Source organism: Pan paniscus, chromosome X (assembly GCF_029289425.2).
Source record: "Pan paniscus chromosome X, NHGRI_mPanPan1-v2.0_pri, whole genome shotgun sequence".
NCBI classification, from domain to species: Eukaryota; Metazoa; Chordata; class Mammalia; order Primates; family Hominidae; genus Pan; species Pan paniscus.
In genome coordinates, this window is record NC_073272.2 from 49,883,250 (window position 1) to 49,906,004 (window position 22,755).

General features: G+C 45.7%; 1 protein-coding gene across 2 annotated transcripts; it reads right to left on the reverse strand.

Moving 5' to 3' along the window:
- Nucleotides 1–7,540: 7,540 nt before the first annotated feature.
- Nucleotides 7,541–20,471, reverse strand: SSX4B (SSX family member 4B). 2 transcript variants are annotated; one of them, XM_034949755.3, is made up of 7 exons: nt 16,745–20,471; nt 16,192–16,306; nt 15,418–15,513; nt 13,506–13,555; nt 11,387–11,522; nt 8,895–8,999; nt 7,541–8,129 (listed from the first exon to the last, which is right to left on the reverse strand). In XM_034949755.3, the coding sequence occupies exons 1-6, from the start codon at nt 16,811–16,813 to the stop codon at nt 8,899–8,901; spliced, it is 567 nt and encodes a 188-aa protein (XP_034805646.1). In that variant the 5' UTR covers nt 16,814–20,471; the 3' UTR covers nt 7,541–8,129; nt 8,895–8,898. The 2 variants fall into 2 exon arrangements, with proteins under 2 accessions (XP_034805646.1, XP_054962308.1); XM_055106333.2 differs by lacking the exon at nt 7,541–8,129 and adding an exon at nt 9,689–9,843 and having other exon boundaries at nt 8,262–8,999.
- Between the last annotated feature and the right edge of the window lie 2,284 nt (nt 20,472–22,755).

Here is a 22,755-nt window from a genome sequence, read left to right on the forward strand (position 1 = left end):
TGTGGTGGAGGGAGGGAGAATTGAACAAGCCCCGGCTTCTGTCCCCAGTCACAAGGTAGAGGTTGTGGGTTCATTTTCCCAAGACAAGGAGCCCTGGGAAAGAGAAAGTGCAGGGAGGGAGAGGCAGTCGTGATCACAGCAGGGACAGTGGGAGACAGAGATATGCAGGGTGGGCAGAAGAGGGGCAGGCAAAGAAGCAGGGGAGACCCAAGGCCAAGTGGGGGCTGCCACAGCCACCAGAGGGAGAGGGTGCCAGGAAGGAGGTTTTGGGGCTCCAGGAGCAGTAGAGGTTCCCCAGGTCTGTGAGCATGCCCTGCCTGGCACTGCAGGAAAAGGTGGCTGCCACTCAGGTCAGTGTGGACGTACCTCTACCTGTGTCTCAGAGGAAACAAATTCTATTTTATCCCAGTATAGTTCTGTATTACACAAATGTAACATTCGGCTACTAGATATTGAGTGCCTTATCCTCCATGCAAATACAGCAGAGGATACCCTAAAAGAGATACTGAAGCTTTTGATTTTTCTTTCTCCCTGGGATGATGGGATCCATAAGTTGGGTCCCCCAGCCCACAAGACAGGTGCAAGGAAGGGTGGTTGGAAGATTGTGAGTTATGACAGGGAACATTATTTCTTAGGTTCCTTGGGTATATAAAGCTCCCGACTATCTGTCTATCATGGATAAAGAGTGAACATGGTCCCCTCTCCACAAATGTGTTTTTCTCCTCGATTATTACTGTAAAGGGCTGAAGTTACACCAAGTTCTGATACATTACTTTTTCGTGTTATTTTTGAGACAGGATCACAGTCTGTCGCCCAGGCTGGAGTGCAGTGATGCAATTACAGCTCACTGCAGCCTCGATCTCCCAGGCTTAAGGGATTCACCCACTTCAGCTTCCGATCTAGCTGGGACTACAGGCACACGCCACCACACCCAGCTAGTTTTTGTATTTTTTTGTAGAGACGGCATCCACTATGTTGCCCAGGCTGGTCTCGATCTCCTGGCCTCAGGCAATCCTCCTGCCTCAGCCTCCCAAAGTGCTGGGATGACAAGTGTGAGCCACCTCGCCAGGCCTTCACTTTCTTTAATGAACAATTATCAGAGTTTCATCTTAGAGGCAAAAGTGGCTACTGCCAGCCAATCTGTCTGTGGTGTTGGAGGGGAATCTGGCTGATTCAGACGTTTCAGATGAACTTTTAAATTAACCTACATGATGATTATCCTAAGGCCGTTTCCTCCTCCGTGTTTTTCTGATTCAGGGTTTGGAGTTTTTCAGAGGCTTTGTTACAAAGAGCATCTCCTGGTCGGGCACAGTGACTCACGCTGTAGTGCCAGCACTTTGGGAGGCCGAGGCAGGCAGATCACTTGATGTCAGGAGTTTGAGACCAGCCTGGCCAACAGGGTGAAACCCCCGTCTCTACTAAAAATACAAAAATTAGCCAGCCGTGGTGGCAGGCTCCTGTGAATTCCAGTTACTGCAGGGGCTGAGGCAGGAGAATCCCTTGAATCTGGGAGACGGAGGGTGCAGTGAGCCGAGATCACGCCACTGCACTCCAGCCTGGGCGACAGAGTAAGTCTCTGTCTCAAAAAACAAACAAACAGCATCTCTCGCCTACAGTGATTTGAGCTGTGGTCTTGTCTCCTTGGGTTTCTCTATCAGTCTGACCCCATTTACTCTATCTCCCAGGAATGCCTCAATATTTCTGGTGGACCGCTGACACGCTTTCCTATTTTCCTCTACTGTTACAAATTGACCCTTGAAAACCTTTTCTTTATTTTTTTTAATTTTTTTATTATTATACTTTAAGTTTTAGGTTACATGTGCACAATGTGCAGATTTGTTACATATGTATACATGTGCCATGTTGGTGTTCTGCACCCATTAACTTGTCATTTAGCATTAGGTATACCTCCTAATGCTTTCCCTCCCCCTCCCCCTCCCCCGTCCCCGCACCCCACAACAGGCCCCGGAGTGTGATGTTCCCCTTCCTGTGTCCATGTGTTCTCATTGTTCAAGTCCCACCTATGAGTGAGAACATGCGGTGTTTGGTTTTTTGTCCTTGCAATAGTTTGCTGAGAATGATGGTTTCCAGTTTCATCCATGTCCCTACAAAGGACATGAACTCATCATTTTTTATGGCTGCATAGTATTCCATGGTGTCTATGTGCCACATTTTCTTAATCCAGTCTATCGTTGTTGGACATTTGGGTTGGTTCCAAGTCTTTGCTATTGTGAATAGTGCCACAATAAACATATGTGTGCATGTGTCTTTATAGCAGCATGATTTATAATCCTTTGGGTATATACCCAGTAATGGGATGGCAGGGTCAAATGGTATTTCTAGTTCTAGATCCCTGAGGAATCGCCACACTGACTTCCACAATGGTTGAACTAGTTTACAGTCCCACCAACAGTGTAAAAGTGTTCCTATTTCTCCACATCCTCTCCAGTACTTGTTGTTTCCTGACATTTTAATGATTGCCATTCTAACTGGTGTGAGATGGTATCTCATGGTGGTTTTGATTTGCATTTCTCTGATGGCCAGTGATGGTGAGCATTTTTTCATGTGTGTTTTGGCTGCATAAATGTCTTCTTTTGAGAAGTGTCCGTTCATATCTTTCGCTCACTTTTTGATGGGGTTGTTTGTTTTTTTCTTGTAAATTTGTTTGAGTTCATTGTAGATTCTGGATATTAGCCCTTTGTCAGATGAGTAGGTTGTGAAAATTTTCTCCCATTTTGTAGGCTGCCTGTTCACTCTGATGGTAGTTTCTTTTGCTGTGCAGAAGCTCCTTAGTTTAATTAGATCTCATTTGTCAATTTTGGCTTTTGTTGCCATTGCTTTTGGTGTTTTAGTCATGAAGTCCTTGCCCATGCCTATGTCCTGAATGGTATTGCCTAGGTTTTCTTCTAGGGTTTTTATGGTTTTAGGCCTAATGTTTAAGTCTTTAATCCATCTTGAATTAATTTTTGTATAAGGTGTAAGGAAGGGATCCAGTTTCAGCTTTCAACATATGGCTAGCCAGTTTTCCCAGCACCATTTATTAAATAGGGAATCCTTTCCCCATTGCTTGTTTTTGTCAGGTTTGTCAAAGATCAGATGGTTGTAGATATGCGGTATTATTTCTGAGGGCTCTGTTCTGTTCCTTTGATCTATATCTCTGTTTTGGTACCAGTAACACGCTGTTTTGGTTACTGTAGCCTTGTAGTATAGTTTGAAGTCAGGTAGTCTGATGCCTCCGGCTTTGTTCTTTTGGCTTAGGATTGACTTGGCAATGCGGACTCTTTTTTGGTTCCATATGAACTTTAAAGTAGTTTTTTCCAATTCTGTGAGGAAAGTCATTGGTAGCTTGATGGGGATGGCATTGAATTACAGAGTAAGGCACCATGCCTGGCCTCTGCTACCACTTTGGGATTGTATGAAACACTATACTTCAAAGTGTGGGATCTGGCTTCCCAGACAGCTGTCAAAGGGGCAGATGATGCAGTCTAGAAGTGTGGGGGAGTTCATGCCTGTGGGGTAAATTTTGACCAATAAGAAAAGGAACCAGGAGTGAGAGTCAGTTACATAAATTGCCTCTCCTCTCCTCTCCCCCTGCACCATTCCAGGCATGGTTTCTCAGTATAGTCTGCCTAGATGTGTCCTGTATGGCCCAAAGCCTGTTTCCTTGGAAACCTGAGCTAAAAACAATGGGCATTCAAACACCCAAAGACAGTGTTAAGTGTTGTGGAGGACCTAGATCTGGGCAGAGGAAAATTATCCCAATAAGGAAATGGACAATTTGAGGATTTGGAATAGGGGGAAGGACTAGAAGAACCAGTAGTAATATAGCTTAGGGGTACTATTTTTGGAGAAAAAGGCAGTTCTGTTGATTTTTGCAGTGAACTGCTTAGCTCTGTAAAATATATACTTCTTTCTTTCCATCAGTCTCTCCTGTGAAATCTTTCATAAAGTATCCTTTTATAGCTATCTATTGCCTGTGATGTGAATTTTCTTTTTTCCTTTTTCTTTTCTTTTTTTTATTTTTTAGAGATAGAATTGCTGTCGCCCAGGCTGGAGTGCAGTGGGGTGATCTCGGCTTACTGCAATCTCCACCTCCTGAGTTCAAGTGATCCTCCTGCCTCAGCTGCCCTAGTAGCTGGGACTACAGGCGCGCACCAACAACGCATGGCTAATTTATTTTTTGTATTTTTAGTAGAGATGGGGTTTCACCATCTTGGCCAGGCTGGTCGCGAACTCCTGACCTCAGGTGTTCCACCCTCCTCAGTCTCCCAAAGTGCGGAATTACAGGCGTGAGCCACCGCGCCCAGCCTGTCAGTTTTCTTTTGGAGAATAAAACAGATTGAGTCTTGTGCCAAAATGCAGGGGAGGCTGCACCTAGACAGGTAACAAAATATTATATACAGTAATAGATAGGTTTTCTACATACCAATAATAACCATTTAGAAAACCAAATTGAGAAAAATTACACGTATATAGTGACAAAAGTACATACAATATCTAAAACCAGATGATTGGAGCAAGATGGCAGATAGATCCCGTGCCCTACTCAACATTCCATCGAACTGGGAAGAAAATGTTTTCAAGGGTCAATTCTTGACAGTAGAGGAAAATAGGAAAGCGTGTCAGCGGTCCACCAGAAATATTGAGGCATTCCTGGGAGATAGAGTAAATGGGGTCAGACTGATAGAGAAACCCAAGGAGACAAGACCACAGCTCAAATCACTGTAGGCGAGAGATGCTGTTTGTTTGTTTTTTGAGACAGAGACTTACTCTGTCGCCCAGGCTGGAGTGCAGTGGCGTGATCTCGGCTCACTGCACCCTCCGTCTCCCAGATTCAAGGGATTCTCCTGCCTCAGCCCCTGCAGTAACTGGAATTCACAGGAGCCCGCCACCACGGCTGGCTAATTTTTGTATTTTTAGTAGAGACGGGGGTTTCACCCTGTTGGCCAGGCTGGTCTCAAACTCCTGACATCAAGTGATCTGCCTGCCTCGGCCTCCCAAAGTGCTGGCACTACAGCGTGAGTCACTGTGCCCGACCAGGAGATGCTCTTTGTAACAAAGCCTCTGAAAAACTCCAAACCCTGAATCAGAAAAACACGGAGGAGGAAACGGCCTTAGGATAATCATCATGTAGGTTAATTTAAAAGTTCATCTGAAACGTCTGAATCAGCCAGATTCCCCTCCAACACCACAGACAGATTGGCTGGCAGTAGCCACTTTTGCCTCTAAGATGAAACTCTGATAATTGTTCATTAAAGAAAGTGAAGGCCTGGCGAGGTGGCTCACACTTGTCATCCCAGCACTTTGGGAGGCTGAGGCAGGAGGATTGCCTGAGGCCAGGAGATCGAGACCAGCCTGGGCAACATAGTGGATGCCGTCTCTACAAAAAAATACAAAAACTAGCTGGGTGTGGTGGCGTGTGCCTGTAGTCCCAGCTAGATCGGAAGCTGAAGTGGGTGAATCCCTTAAGCCTGGGAGATCGAGGCTGCAGTGAGCTGTAATTGCATCACTGCACTCCAGCCTGGGCGACAGACTGTGATCCTGTCTCAAAAATAACACGAAAAAGTAATGTATCAGAACTTGGTGTAACTTCAGCCCTTTACAGTAATAATCGAGGAGAAAAACACATTTGTGGAGAGGGGACCATGTTCACTCTTTATCCATGATAGACAGATAGTCGGGAGCTTTATATACCCAAGGAACCTAAGAAATAATGTTCCCTGTCATAACTCACAATCTTCCAACCACCCTTCCTTGCACCTGTCTTGTGGGCTGGGGGACCCAACTTATGGATCCCATCATCCCAGGGAGAAAGAAAAATCAAAAGCTTCAGTATCTCTTTTAGGGTATCCTCTGCTGTATTTGCATGGAGGATAAGGCACTCAATATCTAGTAGCCGAATGTTACATTTGTGTAATACAGAACTATACTGGGATAAAATAGAATTTGTTTCCTCTGAGACACAGGTAGAGGTACGTCCACACTGACCTGAGTGGCAGCCACCTTTTCCTGCAGTGCCAGGCAGGGCATGCTCACAGACCTGGGGAACCTCTACTGCTCCTGGAGCCCCAAAACCTCCTTCCTGGCACCCTCTCCCTCTGGTGGCTGTGGCAGCCCCCACTTGGCCTTGGGTCTCCCCTGCTTCTTTGCCTGCCCCTCTTCTGCCCACCCTGCATATCTCTGTCTCCCACTGTCCCTGCTGTGATCACGACTGCCTCTCCCTCCCTGCACTTTCTCTTTCCCAGGGCTCCTTGTCTTGGGAAAATGAACCCACAACCTCTACCTTGTGACTGGGGACAGAAGCCGGGGCTTGTTCAATTCTCCCTCCCTCCACCACACACACCTGTCCTCCTTAATGTTTCTGAAGTCAGTGAGCTCCAAACTCAGCCCCTCCTGCACCTGCCAGCTGTGGGACCTCAGACAAGACGCCTACCATCTGGCTGGGACTCCGTCTCTCATCTAACATATAAGCATAAAGATGATAGTGTCCTCCTTCCAAGGCTGGGGAGAACCGGGAGGACTTGATGTCTCCATTCACACACAATGGTTGGTTCGAAAATAGACTCCCATCTGCGCTCCCCTTCCGCAGACCTGTTTCCCCTCCACACTGTGCAATGGTACATGTGAGAAAGAACTGGCCCCTTCCGAAATCATCATCCCCACCCCAGCCCCCAGGCCCTTGGTTGGTGAGACCCTTGATGGGCAGTCTCATGCTTCTGTCCAGGGGACTTTCCCACCGTTGCTCCCCTGCATGGAGACTGAGTGGACTCTTCTATTCCCTGTCCATCACGGTCTACAGTGCACGCATCTTCCTCATTCCTCCACGTTCCCCAGATGACGATTTCATCTGTGTCTCCTTCCACATACTCCCAAATGGACCGTCCCAGCCCTTGAACTTGAAAATCATTCAGAGAGCAAAGGCCCAGATGCCCAACCACCTGCTGCAGAATCCTGCTCCAGGACTGAAGTGTATAGTCTCTATCAAAATAAAAACTGGAGGCCAGGCGCAGTGGCTCACTCCTGTAATCCCAGCACTTTAGGAGGCCAAGGTGGGAGGATTGCTTGGGCCCAGGAGTTGGAGACCAGCCTGGGTAATATAGCGAGACTTTCTTGACAAAACCTAAAAAAATTAGTGGGTCATGATGGTGCGTGGCTGTAGTCACAGCTTCTCTGGAGGCTGAGGTGGGAGGATCCCTTGAGCCCACAAGTTCAGGGCTGCATTAAGCTATGATCGTGCCACTGCACTCTAGCCTGGACAGAGCAAGACCCCATCTCTAGAAGAAACAAACAAACAAACAATACCAACGACTGGAAATATCTTCCTCTAGAATGGTGGTCAGGAACATCTGTCTGCCTTGTTCCCTGATGTCTCTCCAGCACCTCGAACAGTTCTCAGCACTAGTACACACTCATTAGTTTTTTGTTGAATAAATGACTCCTTTGACACATCAATTCCACTTCTAAGAATCTTTCCTAAAGAAATATTCACACACGTGCACAGAGCTGTGTGCACAATAATGAGAGGTGCAAACAACTGGGGAACGTTTGCAAGGGTTTATTAACTGTCAGTGACTGATACAAGGGAATCGGATGAGGGGAGTACATGCTGAACAGGAAACAGAGTGAGGGGGGCTTGACCAGGACGCGTGGCAATGGAGAAAAGCAGATGGGAGATGCTTATACTGGTACTTGGTGTGTGTGTGTGTGCGTGTGTGGTGTGTGTGTAAATGCAGAGGAAAAAATCGGAAATTAAACACTCAGACCTCCCCTCAGTAGTCACATCTGGGGAGAGAGGAGGGTAGTGCTGTTCTATGGAGAGAATACCTGACAATACTTGTTTTCTGAGGTAGGTGCATGGATACACAAGCCGAAATATGCGTTAAGCATGTCTTGCTCATCAACGAAAACGCTAATGTCTAACAGAATGGCACACTGCAAGAAAATACAGCGGAAACGCCAACATCGAACTCTTGGCACACTAAGAAAAATGACGCTCAACTTTTCACTGTTGTGAACACTTGCTTTCACTTGCTATGCACCTGATGACGAGGGGTCCGCAGCCATGCCCATGTTCGTGAAAGGTCACCACGTTCTGCTTCTCATCATGGGCATGTGTCATATCCCCGAGGCTGAGGCAAGAAGAGAGAAGGAAAGTAAGTGGCAGTGAGTTCCCACCACGTGACAACTCAATCTCAACTCCTCCTGACCTGCAGACCCTGCACACTCTGATTCTGCCCTACCTCAGGACCTGCACACGCCTTCCACGGTTCCTCGAAGTGAACCGTCTGTTCATGCCACAGTGACTTCTTCGCCTGGGTTTTCAATTCCTAGGCTAGAGGAAGGTGTGGCCCGCATATCAGGGCTGACCTGGGGTTTGGGAACCCACAGCATCCTGGGTAGGGAGCAACCTTGGATATACAGGGCAGGGAGTAGAAAGAGCACGGTGGCTCATGCCTGTAAACCCAGCACTTTGGGAGGCCGAGGCAGGTGGATCACGAGGTCAGGAGTTCAAGACCAGCCTGACCAACATGGTGAAACCCCGTCTCTACTAAAAATGCAAAAATTACCCTGGTGTGGTGGTGTGCACCTGTAATCCCAGCTACTCAGGAGGCTGAGGCAGGAGAATTGCTTGAACCTGAGAGGCACAAGTTGCAGTGAGCCAAGATCGCGCCACTACACTCCCGCGTGGGCGACAGAGCAAGACTCCCTCTCAAAAAGGAAAAAAAAATAGAAAGAAAGAGCATGGGAAATCTCATCATTCAGCCTCAATGCTGTACCCTAGAAAATTATGAGAAGGGAATGGTTTGGGGAACAAGTGATAAGATGGGATACCAGTACCATAACAGAATAGCACATCTGCAGGGATGTGGGGGATGAGCGGAAGGTTCACTTACGGAGTTACTCGTCATCTTCCTCAGGGTCGCTGATCTCTTCATAAATCACCAGCTGCTTTCTCTCACGCAGTCTGTGGGTGAAGGCATGTCTTCCCCTTTTGGGTCCTATGATGGGGAAGAGTTGGAAGATGAGGGTTGGGTAGATTGGAGAGTGTTAGGCTCTGTTTTCTCAAAAGAAGGAGATGCCTCTCCCCTCCCAAGTGCCCCGGACCTTCTTTATCCAGTTTTTCACATTCCCTGGTTTAGAGAGGCTGAGACCTTAGATCCACACCAATACAGGCCAAATGCAAATTAAAGTTTTAGCTTCTGGCTCCTTCCGTTGTCAGGTTAAATTCCCAACCTCTTCACTTATGGGAACATTCACCGATACCTCCTTTCATTCAGCATGTATTTGTTAAGGGCACACAGGCATACCTTGTATTATTGCACCTCGTTTTTATAGTGCTTCACAGATACTGCAATTTTTTGGGGGGAATTCTCACCAATTTTATGCTTTTCCATTATTAGTATATCTGTTATAGGGATCTGTCATTAGTGAGCTTTGACATTATTATTGCAATTGTTTTGTTGCTCTTTAGTCTTTTAAAATAATTTTTGTTTTTTATGTTAGTGGGTACACAGTAGGTGTATATACTTATGGGGTACGTGAGATGTTTTGATACACGCATGCAATGCGTAATAATCACATCATGGAAAATAGGGTATCCATCCCCTCAAACATTTATCCTTGTGTTACAAACAATTCATTTACACTCTTTTAGTTTTTTTAAATGTACGATTAAGTTATTATTGACTATAATCATCCTGTTGTATGTAATTGTTTTTGGGGTACCATGAACTACACCCATAGAAGATGACAAACTTAATCGATTAATGTTGTGTGTGTTCTGACTGCTCCACCGATGAGCTCTTCCCCATCTCTCCTCCTTTTCTTGGGCCTCCCTATTTCCTGAGACACAGCAACACTGAAATTAGGACGATTAAGAACCCTACAATGGCCGCTAAGTGTTCAAATGAAAGGAAGAGTCGCATGTCTCTCACTTTAAATCAGAAGCTAGAAATGGCTAAGCTTAGTGAGGAAGCATGCTGAAAGCCAAGATAGGCTGAAAGCTCGGCCTCTTCCACCAAACAGCCAAGCTGTGAATGCAAAGGAAAAGTTCATGAAGGAAATAATAGTACATAATGCAAAGGAAAAGTTCTTGAAGGAAATAATAATACTAATACTCCAGTGAACACACGAATAAGAAAGCAAAACTGCCTTACTGCTCAAATAGAGAAAGTTTGAGTGGTCAGGATAAAACGTGAAACCAGCCACAACATTCCCTTAAGCCAAAGTCTAATTCAGAGCAAGACCAGAACTCTCTTCAAGTCCATGAATGCTGAGAGAGGTGAAGAAGCTGCAGGAGAAACGTGTGAAGCTAGTAGAGGTTGGTTCGTGAGGTTTAAGGAAAGAAGCCGTCTCTATAACATAAAAGTGCAAGGCGAAGCAGCAAACCCTGATGGAGAAGCTGCAGCAAGTTATCCGGAAGATCTAGCTAAGGTCACTGATGAAGGTGGCTACACGAAACAACAGATTTTCAGTGTAGATAAAATAGCCTTCTATTGGAAGGAGATGCCATCTAGAACTTTCATAGCTAGAGAGGATTGACTCCAACTTTGAAAGAAGTTCTACTGTGGGTAAAATGCTATCCAATAGCGTCACATACTACAGAGAAATCCTTCATGAAAGGGAGAGCTAATCGATGTGGCAAATTTCATTGTTGTCATCTTTTAAGAAACTGCCACAGCCACTCCACCCTTCAGCAACCACCACCTTGATCAGCCAGCAGCCATCAACACCGAGGCAAGACCCTCCACCAGCAAAAAGAGTGTGACTCACTGAAGGCTCAGAAGATTGTTAGCATTTTTTATCGATGAATTATTTTAAAATAAAGGTACGTGCATTTTCAGACTTAATGCTATTGCACACTTAGTAGACTGCAGTATAATGTAAACGTAATGTTTTCATGCACTGCAAGACAAAAAAAAAATGTGTGTGACTCACTTTATTGCAGTGGTCTGGAACCGAACCTGCAATATCTCTGAAGCACACCTGTATTGGGTAACAGGCATTGAGCTGAGTAAGATATGATCCCAGGTTATCACAGATAGAATTGCTTGAGCACCTTTCATGTCATCAGGCCTTCTAGATTAAATTTAATGTCTCCAAACAATTTATGAACTATGATTCTTTATTTCCATCTTATGGACTAGGAACCTGGAGCTGAGGAAATTTGGAAGACTTTCCCCAAGTCACGTGGTTTTTTTTATATGGATGACAACTCCAGTCTGTGTCTCTGGAAGTCATGTCTAACATCTCATCTGGAGCTGGGCGAGCTCCTCAGCCCAGCCTGGACCCTGGCTTGTCTGGGGTCCATGCCACACACCCAGTCCACGCACCCGAACACAGCCAGGGAAGCCAGAGGGGTTGTTCCCGAATTCTTTCCTCTTACCAGATGTCTTGTTAATCTTCTCCAAGGTACTTGGATTTCCCGGGGGGCACAGCTGTTTCCCATCATTTTGTGGGCCAGATGCCTCTGGCACTTCCTTCAAACCATTTTCTTCCTCTGCTGGCTTCTTGGGCATGATCTTTACAATGTGAAGGTCGCAGATAAACAGTATCAGTGACATTTCTACAGTGCTTTAGAGCTTACAAAGGGTCTTCACGTGCATTAGCTTATTCAGTGCTCTCAGCAAGACTGGGAGAGTTACACAGGCCTAAATTAGGAGAAACCTGGGAGGTTAGAAGGGAAAGGAGTGGCCTAAATGAATGGGCTTTCCAGGGCTAGAATGCTTATCTTCACACTCTTTTAAGACTCACATTCTTGCAAACAGCAAAAATCTCCATTTAATTGAGAGTTTGGTATACAGAAGATTTGGAGAATAGCATTCTAAGAATTCACAAGGTCTAGAAAAGAAAGAGCTTCTATAAAATACAAGGGATGCCATATAAGCTTGTAGACAGCTGCTGGGAGAGTAAATGTAAAAACATAGAGAGGCGATAAAACACTGCTGGGAAAGATGGTGTGGGGAGATGAATACAGGGACAGGAGAGGTAAAGAAATGGTTTGCTGAAATTAAACTAGGCAGCAAAGAAAGCAGTACCAGACATGGCATACTACCCTACCGAGGCGCCAACATTGAATGTGGAATTAAGTGAGGTGGTACCCATACCAACTCTGGTTGCATTGGGATGTGTCACTGACCAACAACCTTAAGCTACTTCTTTTTCCTTTTTTTTTTTTTTTTTTGACACGGAGTCTTGCTCTGTTGCCAGGCTTGAGTGCAGTGGCGCGATCTCAGCTCACTGTAACCTCCATCTCCCAGGTTCAACCATTCTCCTGCCTCAGCCTCCAGAGTAGCTGGGACTACAGGTAGGCTCTAACACGCACCGTTAAGTTTTCTATTTTTAGTAGAGACAAAGTTTCACCATGTTGGGCAGGATGGTCTCCATCTCTTCACCTCGTGATCCACCCGCCTCAGCCTCCCAAAGTGCTGGGATTACAGTCGTGAGACACTGCGCCCGGCCCTTAAGCTACTTTTTATTCAGCTTCCTCACTTACGAAATAGTCAACAGTACATGTAAAATAGGCTAAGAGAGAGTGCTCTCTGAGCTTGTAAACACTGTTTAAATGTAGTAATAATAAAAAACTAATACTTTTCATGATCCTTCTTTGAATTTGGTCTCCACACTGGCAACCCAACTCCCAGATCCCTTTACCCTCCAAACCAGAGTTGGATCTGCAGTTGTGGGATCACTCATTCAGGGGCCTTCGAGGGATCCCCTGGGCTGGGACAGGGGCTGCCCGGATGCCCCAGGTGCAGACAAGGCCATCAAGGAGCTCACAGTAGGGAGGGGCCAACAGTCAAAGCGATTCATAAGCCATGGGAGTGGCCCCGGTAACAGGAGAGGCCAGCTGGTCCTTCCTGTTGCGAGAGTGGGTGTCTCAATGGAAGCACCAGGAGGCCCTATGGGGTGAAGCCCTAGTGAGCAACATCTGAACTTCATAAACAAATGCAAACGTGAATGAGCTTTAAATGGCTTGGAGCTCTGGATTAGACTACCACTGCCACTGCGCCCCAGGAAAATTCTTTAACATCTCTGTACCCCGATAGCCTCATTTTATTATTATGTTGCTGATAACTATGATCTAAAACATGAACTATGATTCTTTACTTCCATTTCATGGACCAGGAGTCTGGATCTCAGAGAACTTAGAAGATTTGCACCAAGTTACATGTCTTTTATATGGGTGACAATTGAAGTGTGTGGCTTGATAGTATTTGGAGATAGTAATAGAAACATCGTCATAGAGGTCTTCTTAAGGATTAAATAAATTAACCCATGTGAACTGCTTAAAATAGTAATCTGGCATCACTATGAAAACCAAAGAAGTATTAAGGATCACAACTGTTAATATTAGCAAGCCGTCGGTGCCACATAAGTTGTTGTGATAGACATGGGCAGAAGGAGGCAGTGAGGGCATGTTTGATATTCTCCCACTCTTATCAGTGTTCGCATCCGTGCAGGGACAAACGTTCTCTGGTCCTTTAGATTTGAGAGACACTCACCTTCGGGAAGATTCTCTGGAGGCTGCCGAAAGTCATCTGAGGACGTTCAACTGAAAGAGAATACATCAGAATTTTTCTTTGTTGGTAAAGATTTCCAAACTCTAGAGAGACTTCTGTCGCATGAGGGCATTCTGCAGCAGAGGTTGTGAGTCCACTCGTTGTTGAGGAGTTATTTGAGATTTGCTTCTGAATTATGTTTAGTCATGGTTGGTGCATTTATCTGTGGCATCAATTCAGAATTTTCCATCTCGTGGTTTATCACATGGGTATTAAACCCCATCACAGTCTCATCTTATTCCATTACATATCTTTTACTTTTTCCCAAATAGTTAAATTGATTGGTTGGGAATCTAAACTGTAATCACTCAAGATGTGCAACAACTAAAAATCACTGTACACTTCAAATGGGTGAATCTTATGGTATGTCAATTAAGCTGTTAACTGTGTGATGAACCATCGATGATTTAGTCCAGTGGCTCTGAAATATTTTCAGTATAAATATTTGGCACTCATTTAATGTCAAAAACTTGGCAGATACTCAAGCACTGGATTTTCAGACCTCTTATAGTGATTGTGGGAGATCGTAGAATCTGGCCTGTTTAGTTGGGAAGTAATAGGTCTATGGGAGACAGTTTGGACATTCTGACCTTGTCTTGTAACTGTGTTCTCAGAGCAGAAGAGCAAGTAAACACATATGTCCCCTTTATATTCCTGAAATGCACAAAGATCTCTACGCGAAACTTGTCTTTTTTTCACCCTATATTATCTCTGCTCACTGAGAAGTGGGAAAGCTCTCTGTGTGTTGGATGAGAGATCACTCTTTCAAACTCTCTTCCAAGCTCATCACGGAGAATTGGGGTTGTTGGGGAATGTGAGGACCATTTGGTTTTGATAAAATACAGGGAAACAGCAGTGCTTATTACATAATGTGTTCATCACCCTCACTCCTAAGATACTTATCCAATACCTACATGCTGTTAATGAAACAAACTCTGGAAGTTTTTGGCGGATCTACAGTTTTAACATTTTCTTTTTTTTTATTTTTTCACTTTTCACATTTTCTTAAATGTCCTTTGATTCATTAACAGTGCTTAGGAAGAACAACATGTCATTTAAAAAAGAAATATTTCAAAAACACAGAAAAGTATGGGGAACAAAACTGAGTACAGTCGGGTCTCAACATTACCCCACAGTTATCTTAGATCTGATTTATTTATTCAGAATATTAGCAATAGTATAAACAGTCCAGGAGTGGTAGCTCACGCCTGTAATCCCAGCATTTTGGGAGGCTGAGGCGAGTGGGTCACCTGAGGTCAGGTAGTTTGAGGCCAGACTGGCCAACATGGTGAAACCCCGTCTCTACCAAAAATACAAAAATTACCTGGGTGTGGAGGCGAGCGCCTGTAATCCCAGCTACTCGGGAGGCTGAGGCAGGAGAATTGCTTGAACCTGGGAGGTGCAAGTTGCAGTGAGCTCAGATTTTGCTATTGCACTCCAGGCTGGGTGACAAGAGTGAAACTCTGTCTCAAAAAAAAATAACAATAACAAAAAACACAAAACACACTATCAGCAAGTCACAGCTGAAGCTGTCTGTGCAGCACTCGTCAATCCCTGCCCTCCCTCCCTCCTCCACTTACAGCCAGTCACCTTAATTTGATGGCGTTTTATTCACATTCATGTTTGTATACATTTACCATTTACTTATTATCCATAAAAATATATTTTCTTGTTTTGCATGTTTTAGAATTTTATGTGATTGGCCTCTGTAGTTAACTTTCTGCATGCAATTTTTTTTTTCACTCAGCCCCGATGTGTATGAGGGAACAAATGCCTGAGGATCTTTCCCAGGTAGCTGAGCTGAAAAGCAATTGGGCTTGAGGAGACCCTTTCCAGCCCCTTCCAGTCTACTCACCCTGATTCCTGTGGTTTCGATCGTTACCAAAATCATTCCCGTGGAAGTCTGCAGCCCGTTTACTACACATGAAAGGTGGGAGGGTGACCTTGAAACCTAGAAAGGAGCAAAATGTTTATTTCTTAAGAGACAAGCTTGGGCCTGGCACGGTGGCTCATGTCTGTAGTACCAGCCCTTTGGGAGGCTGAGGCTGGAGGATTGCTTGAGGCGAGGCGCTCAACACTAGCCTGGGCAACATAGAGAGACCCACATATCTACAAAATATAAAATAAAATTAGTTGGGCATAGTGGCACGTGCCTGTAGCCTCAGCTACTCCATAGGCTGGGCAGGAGGATTGCTAGAGCCCAGGAGTTCGAGGCTGCAGTGAGCTATGCTTGCACTACTGCACTCTTCCCTAGGTGACAGAGTGAGACTCTGACTTAAAAAGAGAGAGAGAGAGAGAGAGAGAGAGAGAGACAAGCCAAGAGAAGGAAGGGACGGTGTGCGTGTTGGGTGAGGGGGTGCCGGGATGCCACAGAGACAGTTGGGCTCATCAGAAAAGACGCCTATGGGAGAGAAACGTGCAGGATCCAGGTATGAGCTCCACTGTGGCCAGTCCCTGCCCTCAGCCCTGACAGGATACAGAAGAGGAGAACACCCAGAAGCTGCCTTGTGATTTTTCCCTGCACAAAAGGAAAATGTGGGGTACTTTCTGCAGCCTAAGAAGTAGCCAAAACAGGAAAAGGGATGCTCATGTGTCCCCAGACTTGTCTGTTTCTAGAACTTTCTGTTACCTAGTTTAGTCATGACCTCATAGTTTAGCTTCATATACACATAGACGATTTTCTCCGAGGATTTCATCTTTTCCCACTCTTCCTTAGAGAAGTATTTGGCAATATCATCGAAGGCCTGGAAAAAAAAAAAAAAGGAATTCTGGCAGTGACTCAGCTAGGCATGTCTGCCATTCAGCTGGAGCCGCTTCCTGTGTGCGGGATCTGAGAAGTGGGGATGATAGTCTGTCCTGGTTGATGCCATGGCTAACTGACAGAACATGAGGGAACTTCCCTAGCTTCTCCCCCGCCACACAGTAGGGCTTTAATGCTGCTGGCTGGCTCTCTTCCCACCTTCCAGAATGGAGTGGGAGTCACCAAATGAAGTGCAAGGTCAGAGACTTGTCTCCAGGGATGCTAGGTGATGACAGAGCGAGGGTGGGAGGCTCCCAAGGGTCCAAATCTCCCCTGAGACCCTGCTCCTTGTCCCTAGTACCTCTGTCCTCCCCTCCTCAGAAACCTGGTCACCCCACACTGTCTCCTGGGCCACTACCCTGCCCCCTCCAGGTCACCTCACCTTTCGTAACTTCTCTGATATTTGAGCATCATCCCTGGGTCTCCTTGCAAAGGCGTCGTCTCCGTTCATGGCACTGGGAGCAGTCTCACCTGCGAGAGAAACAGCCTGAGTCTTTCCAGCCTCAGGACCTTTGGTGCTCTGGGCGGGGTGGTGCACCCCTGTAGTCCCGGGGCCGAGGCGAGAGGATCGCTTGAGCCCAGGAGGAATGATTTGAGTGAGCTTTTTTTTTTTTTTGAGACAGGGTCTCGCTCTGTTGCCCAGGCTGTGTTGCAGTGGTGCGATCGTGGCTCACTGCAACCTCCGCCTCCCGGGTTCAAGCGATCCACCACCTGTGGGCCTCCAAAGTGCTGGGATTACAAGCGTGAGCCACCACGCCCAGCCCAGATTTTTTAAGTTACTACAGAGCTCCTAGGAAAAATCCCATACCTGAAAAAGTTAGAAACTGACAGGAAGAATTTGAGATGGCGACCTGCCTCACATAAATACATTATTAAAATTAGATAAGAAATGCACCACGGGGGAGGGGAGGGGTAGGAAGAATGGAAAGAGAAAATCAGCGCATGCTTACCCTGATTGTGGAAGAATCAAAAGAGCAAATCGGAGTGTGCGTACTCCGAATTTAAAGTAGCCAATCCAAGGGGACGCTTTCGGCGGGAAAATCAGAGTCTCCCCTCCCCCCCGCCTTGGGAAGGTTCTGTCCCTAGAGCCTGGACTGACAGACGCCACATCAGCTTCGCTTGTTCCGCCTACTGTTCTGACTTCTAATTGGCCAGATGGAGTTCACTGACTGCCCTGATTGCTCCATCATCCTTGGGCAGTGACATTGCAGAATGTTGTCGCCTCCTCCAGCCACACTTTGTGCGACAAAGTGGGTGGTCCTCAGGCGCCATCAGGAGATTTTGAACTCTCTGAAGACCGTCCCTGGATCTTGGGTTAAACATCTGGATTCTAGTCTGAACCGTGGGAAGAAAAAATAGTCGATCTGTGATTTTTCTATTTGAAAGACACAATGTTTTCCAAACTAGCACATTTGCAGAGGTTTGCTGTCCTTAGTCGTGGAGTTCATTCTTCAGTGGCTTCTACATCTGTTGGAACTAAAAAAACAGTCCAAGGCCCTCCAACCTCTTTTATTCTTATTTTTTTTTCTTTTTTTTTTTTTTGTAGTTTTCTTTTTTTTTTTTTTTCTTTTATTATTATACTTTAAGTTTTAGGGTACCTGTGCACATTGTGCAGGTTAGTTACATATGTATACATGTGCCACGCTGGTGCGCTGCACCCACTAACTCGTCATCTAGCATTGGGTATATCTCCCAATGCTATCCCTCCCCCCTCCCCCCACCCCACAACAGTCCCCAGAGTGTGATGTTCCCCTTCCTGTGTCCATGTGATCTCATTGTTCAATTCCCACCTATGAGTGAGAATATGCGGTGTTTGGTTTTTTGTTCTTGCGATAGTTTACTGAGAATGATGATTTCCAATTTCATCCATGTCCCTACAAAGGACATGAACTCATCATTTTTTATGGCTGCATAGTATTCCGTGGTGTATATGTGCCACATTTTCTTAATCCAGTCTATCATTGTTGGACATTTGGGTTGGTTCCAAGTCTTTGCTATTGTGAATAGTGCCGCATTTTTGGAAGGGAATCTAAGTGTGGTGCACACAATTACCATCCTTTACCTGTAGCCCTGGAGAGAGGAAAATGTATTTACTTATGGGATGTGATTGTGGTATTGGTTACATCCGCCTTGGTCAATCCTCCCATCTCGTTCTCGGGACTACAGGCATGCACCACCCTGCCCAGGTTTGTTTTTGTTATTATTATTATTATTTTTTAGTTGAAACTGGGTTTCTCTATGTTGGCCAGGCTGGCCTCAACCTCCTGGGCTCAAGGGATCCTCCCGCCTCCTCAGCCTGGGGACCACAGGCATGCACCACCCTGCCCACGGTATTTTTTTTGTTTTTCAGTAGAAACCGGGTTTTGCTATGTTGCACAGACTGGCCTCAACCTCCTGGGCTCAAGCAATGCTTCCACCTCAGCCTCAGGACCATAGGCGTGTGCCATTCTGCCCTGATAATTTTTTTTAGGAGAGACAGGCTTTCGCTATGTTGACCAGGCTGGTATCGACCTTCTGGGCTCAAGCAATCCTCCCACCTCAGCCTGGGAACTACAGGGGTGAGCCACCCTGCCCATGCTATTTTTTGTTGTTCTTCTTGTTAGTAGAAATGGGGTTTCACTATGTTGGCCAGGCTGGCCTTGACCTCCTGGGCTCAAGCAATCCTCCTGCCTCGGCCTCGGGACCACCGGCACACACCACCCAGCCCCCACTAATATCTTTAATTTTTCTAGTAGAGACAGTTTTGCTATGTTGTCCAGGCTGGTCTCTACCTCCTGGGTTCAAGTGATCCTCCCGCCTCGGCCTCGGGACTGCAGGCCTGCACCACCCTGCCTTTTGCTATGTTTCCCAGGCTGGTCTCAACCTCCTGGGTTCACTCAATGATTTGAACCCGGGAAGGGGAGGTTGCATTGAGCTGAGATCCCACCACTGCACTCCAGCCTGGGTGACAGAGAAAAACTGTCAAAAAGAAAAAGAAGGGAAGGGAGAAGGGAAGGGAGAAGGGATGGGAGAAGGGAAGGGAGAAGGGAAGGGAAAGGAGAAGGGAAGGGAAGGGAAGGGAAGGGAAGGGAGAAGGGAAGCGAAAGGAGAAGGGAAAGGAAGGGAAGGGAAGAAGGAAGGGAAGAAAGGGAAGGGAAGATGGGAAGGGAAGACAGGAAGGGAAGATGGGAAGGGAAGAAGGGAAGGGAAGAAGGGAAGAGAAGAAGGGAAGAGAAGAAGGAAGGGAAGGAAAGGGAAGAAGGAAGGGAAGGGAAGAAGGAAGGGAGGGAGGAAGGAAGGAAGGAAAGAAAGAAAGAAGGAAGGAAGGAAGGAAGGAAGGAAGGAAAGAAAGAAAGAAAGAAAGAAAGAAAGAAAGAAAGAAAGAAAGAAAGAAACACCAGCTGAGTCTCCGTAAGAACAGTAAGCTTTGTGGTATTTTAACTTACCCTCGTCCCATCTCATGATCCCAGCTTGGTTCTGTTTATTGTTGATGAAATACAGACAGGAGTGGCCAGAACTGGTAGATGGCTGGCTGTTGATCATGAAAATGTTAGGCCTGATATAGTCCTCTTTGGAAAGGCCCTTTCTGGGGGCTGATACTCTGTGTCTGCGGTGCTGTGGAATGATAACATAATGCTGACCATTAAGCCAGGGGAACGTGGGTCCACATACGGTGGCAATCCACTAGGCTGCCAAGTGGCCATCGCAGCCCTTGAAGTTTTAGAAGAAGAAAACCTTGCTGAAAATGCAGAAAAAATGGGTATTCTCTTGAGAAATGAACCCATGAAGCTACCTTCTGATGTTGTAACTGTTGTAAGAAGAAAATAATTATTTTATTTATGTATTCATTTGCTTAAGTCACAGGTTCACTCTGGTTGCCCAGGCTGGATTGCAATGGTGCGATCTTGGCTCACTGCAACCTCTGCCTCCTGGGTTCAAGTGATTCTCCTGCCTCAGCCTCCTGAGTAGCTGGGATTACAGGCACGCACCGCTATGCCCAGCTAACTTTTGTATTTTTAGTAGAGACGGGGGTTTCACCATGTTGGCCAGGCCGGTCTCGAACTGCTGACCTCAGGTGATCCACCCACCTTGGCCCCCCAAAGTGTTGGGATTACAGGTGTGAGCCACCACGCCCGGTGTGGAAAAGAATTATTAAATGCTATTGTTATTAAAGAAACCAAAGATTGTGCTGCTTGGAAAGTGTGTGTCTAAGACTTCGAGATAATGGACTTCTGGCCAAGCCAACCCATGGCGACATCATCAGGTTTCACCTCTGCTGGTGGTCAAGGAGGATGAGATTCCAGGGTCAATTGTTATCATTAACAAGACCATCTTGTCGTTCTGAGTGTAGCAGCCGTTTTCAGTGGTCCCTGGGAGCCGGCTGGAGACAGGTGGTCCTGTAAAAGCTCTGCTCTTAATGTGGGCACATTCCACTCCCATGTGTCTTCAAAACCTTTTCGTGGAATATATGTTTTTTGCAGTTGATACATACTAGAACAACGTTTATGAACCTGCCCGTTGCTTTGTAACGTAAGTAAGAGAATTTAATGGCATCTATATTCAATGAATGTTTTGATGTGCATGTGTACTTTCTAAGGTAAAATGCATCTATGTGTATTGACAGCCTTTAAATCACATCCTTCAGTATAATTTATATATGTTTTTATAATTTCCATGCTAGTATAAATGTTTTGTATTTGAAAATGTTATCTCTGGGGTATTACATAAATGGCTTCACCTTATAAAGTCAAATCATTGTTATCATTGAATTTTAGGAAGGATGAATGGTTAAGCATATATAAAATACTAATATTAAGTAAACTTCATGTTGGCTAACACCAGGATGTATTCTATGGATGTCATTATTTTCAATTAAGAATTAGGGTTTAACATTCCTGAATTGCTTTGAGTGCTTGATTAAAATTTGTAGAAAAATGTTTGTTTATTTTTTATTTTTATTTTTATTTTTTTATTTATTTTTAGCAGAGACGGGGTTTCACCGTGGTCTCGATCTCCTGGCCTCGTGATCCACCCGCCTCGGGCTCCCAAAGTGCTGGGATTACAGGCATGAGCCACCACCGCGCCTGGCCAAAGAATGTTTATTTTTAATAATTTTTTAAATTTTAAATAAAGCTTATATTTCAGAAAAAAATAAGATACAGATCATGGCCAGGTGCGGTGGTTCACGCCTGTAATCCCAGCACTGTGGGAGCCCGAGGTGGGTGGATCACTTCAGGTCAGGAGTTTGAGACCAGCCTGGCTAACAAGGAGAAACCCCGTCTCTACTAAAAATACAAAACTTACCAAGCATGGTGGCACGCACCTGTAATCCCAGCTATATGGGAGGCTGAGACAGGAGAATAGCTTGAACCAGGAAGACAGAGGTTGCAGTGAGCTGAGATCGTGTCACTGCACTCCAGCCTAGGTGACAGAGTGAAAATCCCTCTCGGGAAAAAAAAAGAAAGAAAGAAAAAAAAAGGTACAGGACATTTCCATCACCAAAGTGCTATCCCTTGTGCTGCTCATTTTTAGTAATACCCACTCTCCTCCCATCCACCATCCCTAACCCCTGGCAACTACTAATCTTTTTCATTTCTACAATTTTGTCTTTTCTACAATGCTGTACAAATGAAATCTTATAGTATATAACATTTTACAGGCTTATTTCACTCAGCATAATTCCATGGAGATTCATCCAAGATATTAATATTTTTGTATCAGTAGTTCATTGTTGTTTTTGTTGTTGAGACGGAGTCTCACTCTGCTGCCCAGGCTGGAGTGCAGTGGTGCGATCCCGGCTCACTGCAACCTCTGCCTCCCAGGTTCAAGAGATTTTACTGCCTCAGCCTCCCGAGTAGCTGTGACTACAGGCGCGTGCCACCACGACCGGGTAATTCTTTTTTTTTTTTTTGAGACAGAGTCTCACTCTGTCGCCCAGGCTGGAGTGCAGTGGCGCAATCACTGCTCACTGCAAGCTCCGCCTCCTGGGTTCATGCCATTCTCCTGCCTCAGCCTTCTGAGTAGCTGGGACTACAGGCGCCCGCCACCACTCCCGGCTAATTTTTGGTATTTTTTAGTAGAGATGGGGTTTCACCGTGTCAGCCAGGATGGTCTCGATCTCCTGACCGCGTGATCCGCCCGCCTCGGCCTCCCAAAGTGTTGGGATTACATGCGTGAGCCACTGCGCCCGGCCAATTGTTCATTTTTATTACGGAGTAGTATTCCATGGTATGGATGTACCACAGTTCAACCATTCGCTTATTGCAGGACATATTGATTATTTCCAGCTTTTGGCTATTACAAGTAAAGCTGCTATGAACAATTGTGTACAAGTTTCTGGATGGGCATACATTTTAACTTCTCTGAAGTGTAATTGTTGAATTGTATGGTCACTGCATGTTTAGTTTTATAAGA